The sequence below is a fragment of the Engraulis encrasicolus genome, chromosome 13, assembly GCF_034702125.1.
Source record: "Engraulis encrasicolus isolate BLACKSEA-1 chromosome 13, IST_EnEncr_1.0, whole genome shotgun sequence".
Taxonomy (NCBI): Eukaryota; Metazoa; Chordata; class Actinopteri; order Clupeiformes; family Engraulidae; genus Engraulis; species Engraulis encrasicolus.
The window spans coordinates 25,624,577-25,644,576 of NC_085869.1; the positions used below are offsets into that span (position 1 = coordinate 25,624,577).

The following is a 20,000-nucleotide window of genomic DNA, read 5'->3' on the forward strand; positions in this document are numbered from 1 at the left end:
AGAGGGGAGGAGGAGAGGAGGGGAGTGAAGGAGGAGAGAGGGGAGAAGGGAGGAGGGAGGGAAGGAGGAGAGCAGTGGGGAGAGGAGAGACGGGGGGAGCGAGGGGAGAAGAAAGAGAGGGCATTGGAGAGAGGGGAGAAGGAAGGAGAGGAGAGAGGAGGGGAGAGGGGAGGGGCGAGGGGAGGAGTAGCGAAGAGGAGAGGTGTGCAGTGGTGTGGGTGAGGTTGAGGAGGAGGAGAGAGGAGGAGGGAGACTGAAGACACTGGAGGAGAGGAAGAGGAGGATGAGGAGGAAGGCAAAGAGGGGGAGAGAGAGGAGGAGAGGGAGGAAGGAGAGGAGGAGAAGAATGAGTTGGAGGAAGATGACGAGGAGGAGGAGAGGAGGGGTATGAGGAGGCAGAAAAGAAAGAAGGAGGAGGTTGAGCTGGAGAGAGATGATGAGAAGGAGGGGGAGGAGGATGGAGGAGGAGAAGGAGAGAAGGAGAGGGAGGAGAGGGAGGAGGAGGGAGAGAGGGGCGTCTGGCATGTTTTATTAATGTGGCCCACGCTTTTTCCTGAGTCCAATGCGAAGCTTTCCCACACATGTAACATGCCAGCAAGCACAAGCCAGGCAGGCAGGCAGGCAGGCAGGCAGGCAGGCAGGCAGGCAGGCAGTGACTGATACTGTAGCTCCTGGTGCTGTGGCTATGGCAGCCATAGGAGCTGCGCCAATAAGGGCCCGCCCGCACTTTACCACATGTTTTATTCATCATCACAGGTGGCGTGGCATGCAACTAACAGCAGGGTAACCAACTCTATGGGCTATAAACCGATTCAATAGCTCTTGTCTCCTCTTCGTGGATCGCTGTAAGCCATAGCTGCTCCCAGAAGGTTTTCCACCATTTTAACATTCCCGACAGTATGAGGTGTACGTACAGTAAGTAAGTACTACCGGGAGTAGCTCAGTAATGAAATGAAATAGTCAGCGGTTGTTTTTAATTTTTTGCCATTGAAGGTCAAATGGAACCAGACTAACACTGGGTACAGATCTGCACAATATTATGGTGCACCTATAGTTATTAAAACGATATTGGGTGGGGGAGCCATGAAGTCATTGCATTATACCAGAGATTCTTTAAGTATATAGAGATATGCCAATGTAATAGGTTGCTATGGGCACCTAACATGACCAGGTTCTGGTCTGCCTAAAGGGGCGTGTCATAATACTCCTAGCATTGAATAGAACAGTCCTTAGGTCTGCCTAGGTCTGCCTAAAGGGGGATTCCCCCCCCCTCCCCCTTGCAATAATAGAACCCGGAAACAATGGGCCAATGGAACCTCTCTCTCTCTACTCTCTCTGATTGTACTGCTATACTGTGTTGCGCACTCGTGGTGCAGTCGATACCTTCCAACCCTTTGACTGACTGAGAATTCAAAATTAAATGTCAAGTGTCATAAGACCCAGTCGGACTTAGTTGGACTAACCTTGCATTTCTAGGCCACGTGTAAACAGTGGGTAATGAATCATCGCTAATGTGTTTTGAAATGTCAGCAACGCTCATGCTTGATGAAAATGAGTGTGCTTCCGAACACTGGATGTACTGGTGGTGACAGTGTTGATATAACATGCTCAATTATGAGAAAAATCAAAATCATGATTATTTCAGTCAATTATTGATATCACTATTTTTTTTAGATGACATTGCTTTTAAAGACAAATAATTGTGCTGAACAATCCACCATCTTCCCTCCCTTCAGCAGTGTGAGTGGAGAGCCATAGAGAAACACACAGTGGTGGTCCGCAAGAGTGTTGGGTAGCAAGTCTGCTCTGTGCTTGCAATGGCTCAAGTGGAGGGGGGTGTACTGCGCTTAGTGTAACCTACCTTGAGAATGACAAAAATATTTAGTTGAAATGATAAGTTTCAACTTGACATTATTTGATATTGTTTTGAATTGATATTGTTTGACATCAGTATGGATATTACGATATAAATTTGATATATAAGGGCTTCCGCACACCGGCTACGACAAAGTGCTGGGCACTGCTCAGCTAAAATTCGATTCCATTGTTTTCAATAGAACCACGCACACTGGCGCCGATGTCCGCGGACATTCACCGATGTCGGATAGCAATTAGAGACAAGTTCTATTTTGTCGGCGCCACCCATTGACTATCAATGCAATGTTCGTGTGAAATTGGGTTTGGGGGTCCGAATTCAGTCGGAAGCAAAAGTGCGACGCAGTGCTGTCGGAGCCAGTGTGCGGCCAGCCTTACACAGCCCTACATGGTAATATCATCCTCTTCATCGTCATCATCATCATCATCGTCATCATCATCGTCATCATCATCATCATCATCATCATCATCATCTTCATCATCATAACCACTATCCTCCTCCTTTATGAGCCATGCTAGAGATGGGTGGGGCTGGTGCAATAATGATGGTGGCTTCAATCCAGAGTGGAGAAAATTCTCTTAAAAGCTTCCTGTAAGTGCAGCCGTTTTCCTGTTAGACTTCATTACCATGTGGGTGTGTAGAGTTGCTATGGGAGGGAGGAGAGGGCGAGGGGGGACTGAGCTGTTTGGTCTTAGCCTGTGGGAGGCGCAGTTGCAGTATCTCTGTGTGTTTGTGTGTGTGTGTTTGTGTTTGTTTGTGTGTGTGTGTGTGTGTGTGTGTGTGTGTGTGTGTGTGTGTGTGTGTGTGTGTGTGTGTGTGTGTGTGTGTGTGTGTGTGTGTGTGTGTGTGTGTGTGTGTGAGTGAGAGAGAGAGAGTGAGTGAGAAAGAGAGAGAGAATAGAGAGAATTTACAGAGAGAGGGAAATGTAGAGAGAGCGCTTTGTGTTTGTGTTTATGTGTATGTGTCTGCATGCCTGCCTGTATGTGTGCGTGTGCGTGCATCAGGTTTGTACGAAATTCCGAATTGAGTGAATTGCAATTCAAAATAATGCCATAATACGAACACTAGGTGGTGTCCTTACCTTGAATTTCTTTTAATTTAATCTACAACACCCATTGAGAGTACATAGAACACCACCACCTAGTGTTCATATAATGGCATTACTGTGAATTCGAATTCATTCAATTCGGAATTTCGTACAAGTCTGGCGTGCATGCACATCTCCATGTGTGTGCCACTGTCACTGCCACCGCCACTGCCTGGGGTGATCACCGACCTGCTTGACTTCGGCCTGCAGGTGGCGTAGCTGCAGCACCTGCTCCAGCCTCTTGTGGGTCTGGTCGGCGCTGAGGTCCAGCTCCTGCTGCTTCTCGTGCAGGAACTCCAGCAGCTCCTGCACCTGCGTGGCCAGGTCCACCTCCTTCTCCCCCGTCAGCTCGATGCCTGGAGGGGGAGGGGGAGGTGGAGGTGGAGGTGGAGGAGGAGGAGGAGGGGTAGGGGGGGGGAGGGGGAGGGGGAGAGGGTGAGGCAGACACACAGACACACATACGTACATACACACACACACATGCACAGACACAGGCATACACAGGCACACACACAAGGGGGTGGGGTGGGGGTGGACACACAGATACACATACACACACGCACAGACACAGGCACAGACACAGGCATACACAGGCACACACAGACACGCACAGGCGTGCAAACACATGAAGACACAGGCACACACACACACACACACACACACACAGACACACACAGTCGCACGCACACAGACACACAGACACACAGACACACACACAGACACACACACACAGTCACACGCACACGCACACACACACACACAGACACAGGCACACACACACACACACACACACACACACACACACACACACACACACACACACAGTCACACGCACACGCACACAAACACACACAGACACAGGCACACACACACATACACACGTATGCACAGGCATGTCGTGCACACAGACACAGACAGACACACACACCCACACACCCACACACACACACACACACACACACACACACACACACACACACACACACACACACACACACACACACACACACACACACACACACACACACACACACACACACACACACACACACAGAGGCGGTGAGGTAATGTTTAGGGATACTGAACCATTGTAGTCGGTCTCACACAAAACAAGACGAACTTGGAATGTTTACAGGAGAAAACAGTCACATATGGTCAGCACAGTTACATGGCTTCAGAGATGAGAATATATTTTTTTCCAAAAGTCTCCAGCAGGGGGCAGTAGCAGATTTGCTGAGTCTGCTGGCTGGGGCCATGGCCATTCCTCTTCATTACAAAGCTACGTTCCCAATTAGCCTTGGAAGTTGTATGTGCACCGCATGATAATCGTTGGCCATCTAAAGCAGTCTGACGATAAATTCTAATCTAGGAAGCAAGATCCGGGGGTCAGCTAACAGACTTCGAGGTTTGCAGCCTGCCTGGATTGGGGTTTATTAACATGCCAAAGACGCATTCGACTTCACATGTTAGCAAAACTATTGAACTGATAAAGTGGTAAAGGAGTTCAGCTGCTTTAATCAACATAAGCAGGTTATCTGAACAAACATCTGCCAAATGCCATTAGTTTTGGTATTAACACTGCACTGTTGGACCGTACTGTTCACAAGTATATCATGCAGCGCAGAGAGGAGTCTATTTCACTTGTAGCTTACTGTGAGAGTGAGGCGCTAAGAGTAGGGGCTTTAGCCTGTGTGCATTGAATGTGTGTAGTGAGAAGACATATGTACTCTGGCTTACAACAACAGTCTGCACAAGCAGGGAAGCTGACACGAGGCGGACAAAGGGGTTGGTCGTCCCAGACCAAGGAAAAAGTGTGGGCCCAGAATTGAGTCCCAATTAAATTCAATGTATTGAGTGGAGGGGGGGCCTTTCGAATGGCCTTGCCCAGGGCCCGACCGAAAGTTGTCAGCGGCAACTGTGTACAGGAGAGAGCGAGCCAGGAGAGCATACTGTGTACTGTACATGGCAAACAAGCCAACGCATCCACCGATAGCAGCTATGAATAACAGCATCTGGGAAGTTAATACGTAGCCTGGAGCCAAGAAGATAAAGCAGAGACCGAGGCCTGGGTATGCCTTGCCTTGCCTTGCCAGCGCACACTAAAAGAAACATCCCCTCCACTTCACGTCTTCATTTAGGGGCTTTGGGCGTGGGAGTGTCTGGATGAATAGCCTTTCAGACAGGAGCGAGCGAGCGAGCGAGCGGGTGAGTGAGAGAGCCTGTCACTCTGAAGGTGGTTAAAAATACTCTGTACTGCCGTACTAAGATGAAGAAGGCACTGGGTCAAGTGTGGTGTAGTGTGTAGTGTAGTGTAGTGTAGTGTAGTGTGTGTGTGTGTGCGTGCGGCCATGTGTGTGGGTGTGTGTGTGTGTGAGAGAGAGAGATAGAGAGAGAGAGAGAGAGAGAGAGTGTGTGTGTGTGTGTGTACAGTGTGTGTGTGTGCTCGTTTGTGTGTGTGTGCATGCGTGCCTGTCTGCACTGTACTCTATGTGTGTGTGGTGTGTAGTGTGGTGTGGTAGATAGCAGAGTAGAGATGAGGATGAACAGCCCAGCTTCCCTAACCCATTTCCAGACTCCACCGTAAGCGCCTGAGAGGGTGAACTCTGAGGTCAGGAGAAATATGGGCACAGTATCTCAGCGGAACACCCTCTTGGGGCACTTAAGCTGGCGGCTACGATAGGCCCCGCAGATGCAGGGCACAGGGAAATTCCGTGGTGGGTACAGTCACTGTCCCATGAGGGGACATTGTATCATCACTTTGCCACACATTTCTGTGGAGGTGGGGAAATGTATGCTGTAATTCACCATGGGAAACACACGGGAGGTCTGGAGTTATCTGTCTGTGCCGTCTCTCAGCTAATGTACTGTTTTTTTATTCACTGGTTTCTGTTTTTAAGCATTATACGGTACATACATAGCCCTTTTCCCTCTTCCCTAATCATCCTTACATCATTTCTTTAGTGCTCTGCACTCCTCATGTCAGAGATATTTGTTATCCATTCTTTGCTTTTTCACGAAATCTGTTCTACTATAACTTTCACCATCTGTAAGTCATCTCCTCCTCCCCCATTCATCTTTCTTCAGAGCCTCTTTTTAACGTTCCCCTATTTCCTGACAAAAAAAAAAATACTCTCCTCTTTCTTCTCCCCCTTCCTCTAATGCATAACCTACTTCCTCTCCTCATCTCTCTTCTCTTCCTTCCGGCCGTTCTCCTCCTAATTCTGTCCTATATTCTCTTCTTCTATTCCCATCCCATTCTCACCTCTGCCTCACTGTGTGTGTCCTTCTCCATCGTCTCTTTCTTGTCTTCCTCACATTCCTCCTCCCTCATTCCATCGCTCATTTTACATTCTCTTACCCTAACTCTATTTATTTACTTTCACTATTTGAGTACAGTGAAAAGTTGACCTTGTAATATTTATACAGTATATGTTGTTGTTTAGCCTGTTAAGACACAGATTTCTACATTTTCTGTTTACAGAAAGTCTTTACTAAAGTGCATTACTAAAGGCTTTGTGTTATGCCATAGTAGTGGAGTAGTACTATGGCAGTTAACTTTTCAATGATTATTACACCGTTCCACTGGCAGATGCCATGCAGCATGCATTATGGGGCTTCTCTCTCTCTCTCCCTCTCCCTCTCTCTCTCTCTCTCTCTCTCTCTCTCTCTCCCTCTGTCTTTCTCTCTCTCTCTCTCTCTCTCTCTCTCTCTCTCTCTCTCTCTCTCTCCAGAATGAACAAAATTGAAGGAGACACTAGTGGCGATATTGTGCTGGTTGGAGGTTGGCATTGTGAATTATCTCTCTTTTCTCTCTCTCACTCCCTCTCTTTCTCTCTCTCCCTAATCCTCATCCCTCTATCTCTCTCTGTCTCCTCTCCATAATCATCATCTCTCTCTCCATTTCTCTCTCTCTCCTCTCCAAATTCTCCATCCCTCCCTATCTCTCCCTCTCTCTCTCTTCCTCCATCTCTCTCTCTCCTCTACATAATCATCATCATCTCTGTCTCTGTCTCTGTCTCTCTCTCTATCTCTCTCCTAATCCTGATCCCTCTCTCCGTCTCACCTGAAGCCTGCACCTCCATGATGTACTGGTGGAGGTCTTGTCCCTGCTGCATGACCTCGAAGGTCATGTTGTTCATGGCCAGCTTCCTCTCCGCGTGCCTCTGTAGGCGCTGCTCCACCTGCACCAGCTCCTCTCCCCCCACGTCACTCGCCTGGCGCAACAGGTCCTCGTTCCACGCATCCAGCTCCGCCGTCACCTGGGGAGGAGGAGAGAGAGAGAGAGAGAGAGAGAGAGAGAGAGAGAGAGAGATGGAGAGACGAGAGAGGGGGTGGTGAGAGAGACAGAGGACGAGAGAGAGAGAGCGAGAGAGAGAGTGAAAGAGAGAGCGAGAGAGAGAGAGAGAGAGAGAGAGAGGTGGAGATGGAGAGATGAGAGAGGGGATAGTGAGAGAGACAGAGAACAAGAGAGAAAGGAGAGAGAGAGAGAGAGAGAGAGAGAGAGAGAGAGAGAGAGAGAGAGAGAGAGAGAGAGAGAGAGAGAGAGAGAGAGAGAGAGAGAGAGAGAGATGGAGAGATGGAGAGATGAGAGAGGGGGGTGGAGAGATGAGAGAGAGGGGTGGAGAGCAAGAGAGAAAAGAAAGAGAGAGCGAGAGAGAGAGAAAGGAAAATATTTAAAGAGGAAGAGAGGTGGAAACATATAGAGAAATGACAGCGACAGAGCACTGTTAGCACATTGTACAGAAACAAAACTGCAAATGTGACAAAACAAATGGAGCATAAACAAATACAGAGAGTGAGAGTAAGATGGCAGATAAGATAAGAAGATGATGCTGCAGTATATAGAAATATGTACATACACAGACAGGCACTTAAAGACATTTGAGAGAGATACAAAGAGGCAGAAATAATGATAGCATCAGAAATAATGATAGCACCAGAAAGGAAAATACAGAAACAGATAAGGAGAGATGGAGAAGGAGATGGAGAGGTGGTAGGCGTCCCACATTATCGTCATCACACCTGTCCTGGGGTTGGCAATATTCCCTTTCCCGAGTGTATGTGCTATTGTTCAGACCCCCCCTAGGCCAGGCAATTCAGCCACTCAATGAGCCGTGCAAAGTGCAAGTGTGTGTATGAGGGTGTGTGTGTGTGTGTGAGAGAGCGAGAGAGAGAGAGAGAGAGAGAAAGAGAGCGAGCGAGAGAGAGAGAGAGAGAGAGAGAGAGAGAGAGAGAGAGAGAGAGAGAGAGAGAGAGAGAGAGAGAGAGAGAGAGAGAGAGAGAGAGAGAGAGAGAGAGAGAGAGAGAGTACTAGTGTGTTGTGTGCGGGTGTAATGTTGTGTGATTAGAACTAGCCAAGGGTGAAATGCTTTATTCAAAACACAAAGAGACATTTTTTTTGGCGAGCCTCTGTTTAAAGGGTTTCTGGGCCACAAGAGAAGAAAAACAAAACAAGGCAGCAGCAAGCGACAGTAGCAGCTGGAAGGCAGTCCCTCTATTCTAGTTTAGTTTGAAGCTAACAAAAAAGGGGGACTCTCTGACATCTGTGCCTTTGACTGTGTTGGATGTGGGCCTTTGAAATTCACAGATTGAATCAAAGCCTTCTTTTCGTCTTGATTTGACTTTTTTTTCTTTCTTCATCGAGCTCTTTTATCGTCTCCTTCATCGACTCCTTCAGTGAGATGAAGGTGAATGCGTTTCTCTGAGCGCCGCGTTGAGGAGGTAGCAACAAAGAAGCGGGAAAAAGCTGCCGCGACGTCAGTCGTTAGTAGAGCAGCTATCCATCAGGTAAACAACATGGAAACATATATAACATACAGCCCTCCTTTCTTCTACCAAACATGCCGCCTGTCTGTGTCCAAAAAAAGAAAAAGTGGGTTAGTGGATTACTCCTCCCACTGTAGGCAAAGAAATGGCAGAGTATGTGACCTTTTCACTTTCACTTTCTTCTCTCTCACTCTCTCTCTCAGTCACACACACACAGCCGCCTCCTCACACACACAAATACACTCTTTCTATGCCCCCCACATACAACCCCCTTTCTCTCTGTCTCTCTCTCTCTCTCTCTCTTTATCTCTCTCTCTCGCTCTCTTTCACACACACACACACACACACACACACACACACACACACACACACACACACACACACACACACACACACACACACACACACACACACACACACACACACACACACACACACACACACACCTGAGCCCCCATTTCTGGTTCCCCAGGGAATGCCTTTTCATCCTTCCTTTCCTACATGTACCCCCTCTTCCCTTCACCCCTCCCTTCCCTCCTTCTTCTGTCCGTCTTTCTGTCTCCCCTTCTCCATCATCTTACAGAAGGCCAATCTCACCTCCACCCCACAACACACACACATCACAACATGCACACACACGCACGCACGCACGCACACACACAATCACAGACACACACATTCACACACACACACACACACACACACACACACACACACACACACACACACACACACACACACACACACACACACACACACAGAGGAGAGAAAAGAAAAACAAACACAAAACTGTTTCTTCTTCGCCTGTGCCGGATAGTGTGTTTTTGGATGTCTGTGTTTTCCCCTTTCATTTTTAAAAATGTCTGTGTTTATTGATCCCCTGACTCCCTTGATGTTCCCAAAGCTTTTCATTGATATTAATACACAGACAGCCCTGATGACTGGTGCAAACTCCAACAACAACAAAAAACAAATGAATAAACAGAATCGCTCCCTGTAGCTTTTAAAGTTCCACACCACACTCACCGTATTTTCTTTTCTTTTCGTCTCTCTTTCTTTTGTCTTTTTTTGGCTGTCTGTTAGTCTTTTTTTAATGCTTTTTCTTTCTCTTTTCCCCTAATGCACTGTTTTTTCCACTGTCTTTTCCTTTGCACTATTTTTGTGTCCACCCACTCCTTTTGTCTCGACTCCATTCATGTGTGCAGCTACTGTTGTTGAGTATACTCAGTGAGATGTTAAATGGGAAGAAAGGAAAAATAGGATGATGAGTTCTCCATACCATCCTCTGTTCTGTATGTTCCTCTACTTTTCTCACTTCATCATTCTATTAGAATCGTGTTCTTTCCATTGCTGTTTTTATTCCTATCTCTCTTTCCCCCTTTTCCACAGCTCTCCTTTCTCGCACTCTCAGGGTTGCCAGATGAGGCTGATGATTTCCAGCCTAAAAAATGTTCAAAACCAGCCTAGAAGCACAAAATCCCGCCCAATTCTATTAATTTCTATGGCAAAAAGCGGGCGGGTTTTTCTGATAAACGCCATTTTTACCCGCACACGGCCATCCTAAGCAGCCGAATTGGGCGGGAACCAGCCCAATCTGGCAACACTGCGCACTCTCCCTCCCTCAGGGCTGGTCTGGGACCAAACATCAGGAAGGGCATCAATGAACAAAATTCAAGAGACACCGCACACTGCTCACTTTTCTTTACCTTATTTCTCGGAGCGAACAACGCGTTTCGCCCAATGCGTCATCAGGTTGGAACCTGGATGATGCATTTGGGCGAACCGCGTTGTTCGCTCCGAGAAATAAAGTAAAGAAAAGTAAGCAGTGTGCGGTGTCTCTTGAATTGTGTTCATTGATTCACCTTCTCCTGCCTCATACCTGCACCTGCATTACTGAGGGCTTGTGCACAAGGACTCTCTTGAACTTTGATCAGGAAGGGCATCTTTGGCGTAGACCAGCCGATTTTTCCAGACTGTTTTTTCTGCACAATGTCTATATAACTGTAAAGATGAACCAATGGGGTGCCACAATTAGATGGTGGGCCGGTCTCTAAAACCTGGCTCAAACTGCACGACTGCCGATTGTGTGTCCGATTTTGACGTCGGGGTGCACCGCACACTAGAAGAGAATCGCAACTGTCAATCTTATCCCTGCTCGCAACCACCCAGACAATGCCCGACGTTCTATTTCCAGTCGCAAATATCAAACACTGTTTGATTTCTACGACTTGCGATCGGCGACTCTTTGAGCTGCCAAAGTTCTATCTTAGAACGTCGGCCACGACGAGGAAATCTTTCCCGACAATCGCTTGCGATGGTCCTGGGGGGTAACGTTCCACCGATTGTCGTAAGGGGGGTTTTCAGCCGAGAATCGGCGCGATAGTCGTGTAGTTTGAGCCAGGCTTAAGGGGAAAAACAGAAACAAAAACAAAACAAATCAAAGAACAGCATCGGTCCCAGAGTACTGTCAGCCCACCGGGAAAATGCCCTTAATGTCAGATAGGCAGTCCAGCCATCTCCCTCCCTTGACTCCAGCCTCCATTACTATATTCATGTCTGAATCTCTCCCTTATTGTCCGCGCCGCTCAACCGCCACACCCCTCCCACTTCTTGTCCGCTGTCCCATTTTCTTCTCACCCTGCCCTGGTGTACAGTTCAAAGCTGTAGGAATACGTCCAGTTTGATCTTGAGCTAAGTCTCTATCTCTCTCTCTCTCTCTCTCTCTCTCTCTCTCTCTCTCTCTCTCTCTCTCTCTCTTTTCCCCTCCTACCCTCCCTCCCAATCTCTCTATCTCATGTGTCCCCTGTCCCCATGTTTCTCCTCACCTCAATGGTGTAGCCTGCTGTTGAAAATTGGAAGATGTAGGAAGATGCCCAGTTTGATCCTCCCTCCCTCTCTCCCTCTCTCCCTCTCTCTCTCTCTCTCTCTCTCTCTCTCTCTCTCTCTCTCTTGCTCGCTCTCCCACTTGTCTCCTGTCCCCATTTTTTCTTCTCTGTCACCCTTGATGGTGTACTGCTTGAAGAGTTATCTCGCACTCATAGCCTCCCTCCCACACTTCCTCCTCTCCCTCTTGTCCCCTGCCTCCATTACTCTCTCACCTCGATGGTGTAGGCTCTACTGTTCAAAAACCTTCTGCTGTAGAAAGATGTCCAGTTTGATCCTCATGAAAGCTCTCTCTCTCTCTCCCTCCCTCTCTCCCACTTGTCTCCTGAGCCCACTTCCTCTCCCGTTTGTCCCCTACCTCCATTATTCTCTCACCTCGATGGTGTAGGCTCTACTGTTCAAAAACCCTCTGCTGTAGAAAGATGTCCAGTTTGATCCTCATGAAAGACCTCTCTCTCTCACTCCCTTTCTCCAAGTTGTCTCCAGACTCCATTTTCTTCTGCTTGAGGAGCTATCTTGCTCTCCCTCCCACCCTCCTCTCTCCCTCTCTCAATTGTCTCCTGTCCCCATTGTCTTCTGTCACCTTGACGGTGGACTGCTTGAGGAGCTCTTTCTCTCCCTCCCTTCCTCTCTCACTCTCCCTCTTGTCCCCCGCCTCCATTACTCTCTCACCTCTATGGTGTACTGTTCGGAGATCCTCAGCTGTAGGAAGATGTCCAGTTTGATCTTCATGAAAAAGCTCTCTGTCTCTCCCTTCTCCCTCTCCCACTTGTCTCCTGTCTCCATTTTCTTGTCACCTTGACGGTGTACTGCTTGAAGAGCTATCTTCCTACTATCTCACTCCCCCTCCTCGCTCTCCCTCTTGTCCCCTGCATCCATTATTCTATCACCTCGATGGTGTACTGTTCGGAGATCCTCAGCTGTAGGAATATGTCCAGTTTGATCTTCATGAAAAAGCTCTCTCTCTCTCTCTCCCTCCTCCCTCTCTCAATTGTCTCCTGTCCCCATTCTCTTCTGTCGCCTTGACGGTGGACTGCTTGAGGAGCTCTTTCTCTCCCTCCCTTCCTCTCTCACTCTCCCTCTTGTCCCCCGCCTCCATTATTCTCTCACCTCGATGGTGTACTGCTCGAAGATTCTCAGCTGTAGGAAGATGTCCAGTTTGATCTTCCTCTCGTGGAAGAGCTCCTCCATCTGCCCCTGCGCCTCGTCCAGCTGCTGCAGCACGCTCTCGATGTGGGCGATGGAGCTGTTATGGGGCATCTTGTTACTGGTCATGGCCGAGTCCCTGTGGTGAGTACAGAGGATGGTAAATGAGAAACAGAATAAACTTTGTTGTTTAACCCTTTAGCTACCAGAACTTTTTTTGAATAGGCCGGAATCCTACCAGGAATTCTAAGGAAAAATTGACATTTTGGTCATATTCTAAATAATGTCAAATAACTTGAAAAGAAATGAAAAGTGTCAATTACAAGTTACTTTCATATTAAAGTAGAGAAAACACACTTTCAAATGGTATATCATTTATATATAATTAATTGTTCAGTATTTCCATAGAGTGCCTTTGATGTGGATTAAATGATAAAAATGTGATAAAATCCGATATTATCTAGGTCTATCTATCTATATATCTATATATTTAGGCCTATCTATCTATCTATCGATCTCTCTATCCATCTATCTATCTATCCTTCCGTCTATCCATCCATCCATCCAGGGTCAAAGTTGAACAATGATCATGTGACGACAACAAATGTCGTTCACCCAAAAGTCCTGTTTTCAAGCGGTTTCAAGCGGTATAACTGTGATGGACTACACTAGCTAATAATGTTTGAACTAAACCATGCCAAAGACGTGTAAGGATAACCGTAGAAGTGGCCGCGATAGCAGACAGGACATGAATGGAGCTCTAGGAAGTTTCCCCTCCCAATTTGGCACAGGTAAGACGCGCCAGGCATCACCGACTTTGACCGGAATTGAAGTGCTACAAACACCACGTTGGTAGGCTAATATTGGAAGTTAGCATTCAACTCAACGTCTTCGCGCACATTTTTATGAAGGACAACGTGGAGTAGTAACAGTCCTTGACTGCTTTGCCAAAGCTGACACGCAAAATGAGTAGCCAATTGTTCCATGCTGCGCTTCCTTCACGATGCGCTGTTACGCAGAGCTGTCGCTGTAAGTTGTTCCAGGAAACTAAGATAGTTGGATACCAACATATGGTTTGACTTTGAAAACACACCGAAGACAGTTTACATTTTTAATATGTAGCGTGTAGACATCGGCTGGACAGTTGTGTTTGCTATTTAGGACCATGGCAGAACTGATCACAGTTGAACACCATCTCATAAGCCTAATAAAACAACATGATCTAAAAATAGCCTAAATAGTCATACACATGTGCTGTTGACCATGAAAATAGATCGACGAGGGTTGGAAGTTTTCATATTTAGTGTATATTGGTTGTAGAAACAGAATGGTTGTTTTTAGCCATCCGATCTCGGACGGCCGTCATTTGAATTGACTGCAGATTGCCAAGTGGCATAAAGCGGCGCATCTCGTGATAAAATCTAAAATACTGAAAAAGAATATAATATAAACATATAGTTTTTATACTGAAAGTATATCGAGGAGGGTCTGTAATATTGAGCTAAAGTGTTTGAAAGCTGGAAAAACTGCATGATGACGGCCGTTCAGCTGTATTTTCATATGAAAATATTCCGGCCGGCCGCGGCCGTTATGGTACAGATCCAGTCGGACGTTCACGGCCGTTATGGGAGCTAAAGGGTTAAAGCAGTGTTTCTCAACCTTTCGATTCATGAATAATTTCAAGGCACCCCAAACCAACAAGCCATAACATGGCATTGCATCCGATACCACACAAGCTTAGAAAAGTAACACATTTGGAGACGTCACACGACCTACTGTACGTTCGAAGTTGCAGCTGACTGGGGCGACCTATATTTACTTTATTGTGCGTAAATGGCAGATGAAAGATTCCACTTACTTACTAACTTATCAATTTAGACAAATATGTATTGCATTACATAATTTATTTATCAGCCACGTTTCCGCGGCACCCCTGAGGGGGGCCCGCGGCACCCCAGGGTGTCCCGGCACCCCTGTTGAGAAACAGTGGTTTAAAGCAACAATTCGATCCCCCTGGATCGAAGGGTGGATCACCCTGTTGTGGGGCATCTTGTTACTGGTCATGGCCGAGTCCCTGTGGCGACGAGACGAGAGGATGTGTAAATGAGACATAGGCTACGTTTACATGAGACATTTGATTCAGAATGAACTTACTTCAATTCTGACTAAAGCTTAATTCCGCTTTGAAAATGTCATGTAAACACTTCACAATTTGGAATTAAATGTAATATTTAAGTAAACTCGACAGAACTATTTCATGTTGAATTATTCATTTGGAATTAAAAACGTCATGCAAACGTGGCCATAGAGACAGAGTGAGAAGCTCAGTCATTCAAGTACATTACGTAATATATATGTGTAATGAGGAAAGTGACATTTATGACGGATAAAATAATTCAATTCACACACAATTTGATAAAAATGTTGAAGGTGTACAGGAGGTAGTTCAGATTAGGGACCCCCTTAAAAACAAGATGTCTCATCTCAAGGGGTTATCCCATAATTAAAAAAATGAAGTTGAAATTGAAATTGAAATTGGGTTGGAGGAGCCATTTTTTTATGTAATATTCACGTGATATTTTATGTGACTAGAGGAAAGCTTAGACGAGGGTGTGGGTGTAAAAGTAAAACGTTTTTTTCTATAATTTACCCTACAGCGCAGTTTATAAAGGTGTTGGTCTTAAGGCAGTCTCTCTCTCTCTCTCTCTCTCTCTCTCTCTCTCTCTCTCTCTCTCTCTCTCTCTCTCTCTCTCTCTCTCTCTCTCTCTCTCTCTCTCTCTCTCTCTCTCTCTCTCACACACACACACACACACACACACACACACACACACACACACACACACACACACACACACACACACACACACACACACACACACACACACACACACACACAAACACACACACACGACAGTCAGACAACATGATTAGTAGACAGCTTTTCCAAGAGCACATACAGGTAATATTTGAAGAAATAAGCCTATACTGATGCATCCACCTCGACATGCAGCCTACTGTATGGAATATCCATCACTGAGCAATGTACAATATGATGCCCTTGGCCGTAATGTGCAACGCACCGCAACGGATACATACATTCTCGTAGTCCTTTAAAGGAGCTACAGTCCGTAGCTGACCATGGCCGACATCAGGAGGAGTGCCCAGATCTGACCTCTGACCCCCTTAGGGAGCCCAAATGGAGTATGAGGGCCATAAAACAGCTGATTGCTTTTGATGAGCGGAGAGGGAGCGAATCTTTCTCGACCATTACACGGCCACTGTTCCCCGCGCTTCCTGATTGCCACTTACAACCCACCGCCGGAGCATTAAGCCTGACTAAAATGTAGAGACAAGACATTAGAAGCAGCAATTATTGAAGACTAAAAAAAAATAAAAAAATAAAAAGAATAGCCGTTTGTGCTGCTTGTGCTGAAACGTCTGAAGGAGGTCTTATTTTAATGGGGAAGACAGTTCAGCTCATTTTTTGCTGCATGAAATCAGAACGACACTTCACGTCGCAGTGAGAAGGACGACTGTCTGAAAGCACTTTCGTGCTGATCGTTCGCTCACTACTTTAACAGCATAGTTTCACTTGTCTGTGTTGACCTGAAATGGTCCCACCTGTCTCGCCACTAAACTGAGTGAAATTGCTGTGTGATTTACACATCCTCTAGTCTTTATTCCTATGCTGGCTTGAACTCCTATGTGCAGTAATTGTTTAGAAACCTCTGATAGCTTAGTGCTGCATTGCAATTCCAGAGTGAGGGACCAGGGCAGTCATCCATGCACTTCCCTATTTGTGTGGAAGGATGGAATGCAAAGATTGGGCTCTTGAAGTGGGGATGCTGCAAGGAAAATGTGAAATGTTTTGCGTAGGTTGGTGTGGTGGGGTGTGGTGTGTGTGTGTGTGTGTGTGTGTGTGTGTGTGTGTGTGTGTGTGTGTGTGTGTGTGTGTGTGTGTGTGTGTGTGTGTGTGTGTGTGTGTGTGTGTGTGTGTGTGCGTGCTTGCGTGTGTGTGTGTGTGTGTGTACCTGAGCTGCTGTATGAGATCCTCCCCCTCCTTGATGACGTTGAGGGTGTGTGTGTGTGTGTGTGTGTGTGTGTGTGTGTGTGTGTGTGTGTGTGTGTGTGTGTGTGTGTGTGTGTGTGTGTGTGTGTGTGCGAGCGTGCTTGTGCGCGTGTCTGTGTGTGTGTATGTGTGCGTGTGTGTCTGTGTGTGCGTGTGTGTGTGTGTGTGTGTGTGTGTGTGTGTGTGCACGTGCGTGCGTGCGTGTGTACGTGTGTGTCTACCTGAGCTGCTGTATGAGATCCTCCCCCTCCTTGATGACGTTGAGGGTGTGTGTGTGTGGGGTGTGTGTGTGTGTGTGTGTGTGTGTGTGTGTGTGTGTGTGTGTGTGTGTGTGTGTGTGTGTGTGTGTGTGTGTGTGTGTGTGTGTGTGTGTGTGTGTGTGTGTGTGTGTGTGTGTGTGTGTGTGTGTACCTGAGCTGCTGTATCAGGTCCTCCCCCTCCTTGATGACATTAAGGGTGGCCTCCAGGGTGGCTGTCTGCTGCTGCTGGAACTGCTTTATGAGCTCCTGCACCGAGTCCACCGAGTCCGAACACACCTCCTCCAACAGCTCCTTTTGGAGGTCCTCCATCCACGTCCATAACTGAGGAAGAGGGAGAGAGAGAGAGAGAGAGGGAGAGAGAGAGAGAGAGAGAGAGAGAGAGAGAGAGAGAGGGAGAGAGAGAGAGAGAGAGAGAGAGAGAGACAAGTTTAGATAGATAGATACCATTTCCCAATCATACATGATCAAAATCCATAGGCCAAGCATTTGCAAACCCTACACAACCATAGCTGAGAGAGGGAGATGAAGAGATAGCCAAGTCGACTGATTTTTTTGTAGAGCACTTTCAAAAAAAACTATCGAAAGTGCGTAGACCAGCATGTAAAAATGACGAGGACACTACAGGCTCTGTCACTACATCCGGTTTTCTGGTAGGCCTACAGCTCGGCACAGCACAACTTGGCTGCCACTTTTTGCTTTATGATTGAGCTGTGTCGTGCCCAATCGAAAAGCAAAAAGTGGTGGCCGAGTCACGCTGTGTAGAGCTGTAGGCCTAACAGAGAGAGAGAGAGAGAGAGAGAGAGAGAGAGAGAGAGAGAGAGAGAGAGAGAGAGACACATACACACACACACACACACACACACACACACACACACACACACACACACACACACACACACACACACACACACACACACACACACACACACACACACACACACACACACACACACACACACACACACACACACACACACACACACACACACACTTATGTGAATGCATATGGAATGCATATACACAAAATTTGAGTTCAGATTTAATCTCTGCCAAGGTAAAATGCTGAGTCTCGCAGTGTAAGTGAAATTGAAACTGATGTTCCCTATAGTGCTTTCCTTCCACACATCTGCTCAGAAGTGGGTTGCTCTGTGACCCACGCTATATCATTCCTTCAAGAGGTATGAATAAAGCAATTCATTTTTTCATAATCCTTGGAATAAAACAAACCAACCATATATCAAATACAAATTATGCAGGTAAAAGCACCCCACACACAAACACAAATTTGTTTGGCACCGCTACACTTGTGCTTCCCACAGATTAGGCACAAAGATGCTCAAGGACGCTCAGAAATAGATTCACACCTGTGGAAGTTTATAAGCCTCTTCCAATCCAGTGAAATATACGGAACTCCAGTTGTATTAAAGGAACAGTCCACCTCATTTTAGGGAATTGCTCATGTATGTACTTAAGTCCCAGTAAAATATGAGAATACAAAGGGTTTTTCGTCTATGTGTTTGCATGTGTATTTGTTTGCATATGTGTTTACGTAACAGTATAGCAAAATTAAGCATAGCAATGTAAGCCTATGGGATCAAACAAAACATCCTCAAATGTACTTATAAACTACTTTAAAATTAATGTAAAATTCACCAAAGTGCAAAACAGCTATTTCATCCCCTGTCCTGTGATCACTTGTGGCTGGATGCTAATGATTCCATTTACTTCCAGTGATTAAGCTAAGCTATGCTAATCATTCTGATACATATGAATCTAAGTGCTGAATGCACTGAGAAAGAAAATTATATGCACATTCATGAATAATGCTTGAAAATACTGCACGTATATGTGAAAATCAAAAAAGGATTGACTGCTCCTTTAATATGGCAGTAGAATGTAGTGTATTGCATGGCTAGATTTGGTTCTGGTACACACATTCAGCACAAACAGGCCAAATAAATAAATAAAAATATACTTCAGATCCCCTTTCACTGTAAATGTCAGTCCCACTAGATTTCCCAAAGTACATGCAAGTCGAACTAAAGCATTCTGACAGTTAAGAGGATTACAAAGCCCTGAGTTTTAGAAACATTTGACTCAAATAAAAGCAGGGAGTTTAGAGGATAAAAGCAGAGATTCGTGTTACTTGTCCATCTAAAGAAATGCATTCTGCATATGAATATGGCAATTCTCCTTAAGTAAATGGCTTCAAATTGTGACCATGGCTTCGATATTTCATCGGAGGGCATCGGCGCATGAATGTGCAATTACTCTGAGCAACTGAAGCAAAACAGTCGTAAATTGGTTGTGGACAGTCGGAGGCGTTTCACAGGGACCACAGACTGGGACAGAGTGCCACTCTGGTCTACATTTCCCATGCCAGCCACATGTAACCCAGACACATGGCGCGCGTGCACACACACACAGGCACGCACGCACGCACGCACGCACGCACGCACGCACGCACGCACGCACGCACGCACGCACGCACGCACGCACACACACATTTCCTGTTTCCATTTCACTCTCTCTCTCTCTCCCTTTTTGTCTCTCTTTCTCTCTCTCTCTCTCTCTCTCTCTCTCTCTCTGTCAGCAACTTGGTGGTTTTAAGAGCCTTCACAGACACATCACATTACAGTTCTTCAGCGAAGGGGAAGTGGATACAGCATATAGCTTTTAGCATGACACGCGATACACTTCCATTAGATCCCCTTTAGTGGTGGCAGAGCCGAGGGCGCGCAGGGCAACTTCAGCCTTATTTTTAATTTAATGCGGCTAATGCTACGCTGAGTCATAGGATAGAGTCTAGAGTCTCCTCATACTATTTAAACGGCATCAAACATGGGAGATAGTTCCCTTTGACCCTGTCAAAGCTGTGCTCGACGGTGCTGGCCAAGTCAGTGTTTGGAGCAA

General features: G+C 46.5%; 1 protein-coding gene across 1 annotated transcript in view; it reads right to left on the reverse strand.

Moving 5' to 3' along the window:
* Positions 1 to 20,000, reverse strand: part of kalrna (kalirin RhoGEF kinase a) — a 329,205-nt gene that overhangs the window by 87,851 nt on the left and 221,354 nt on the right. Inside the window, exons 14-17 of the mRNA XM_063213586.1 lie at positions 17,239 to 17,408; positions 12,723 to 12,897; positions 7,027 to 7,222; positions 3,153 to 3,319 (exon numbers count right to left, since the gene is read on the reverse strand). Of these exons, the coding sequence (XP_063069656.1) occupies positions 3,153 to 3,319; positions 7,027 to 7,222; positions 12,723 to 12,897; positions 17,239 to 17,408 (708 nt within the window). The remainder of the gene's footprint in view (positions 1 to 3,152; positions 3,320 to 7,026; positions 7,223 to 12,722; positions 12,898 to 17,238; positions 17,409 to 20,000) is intronic.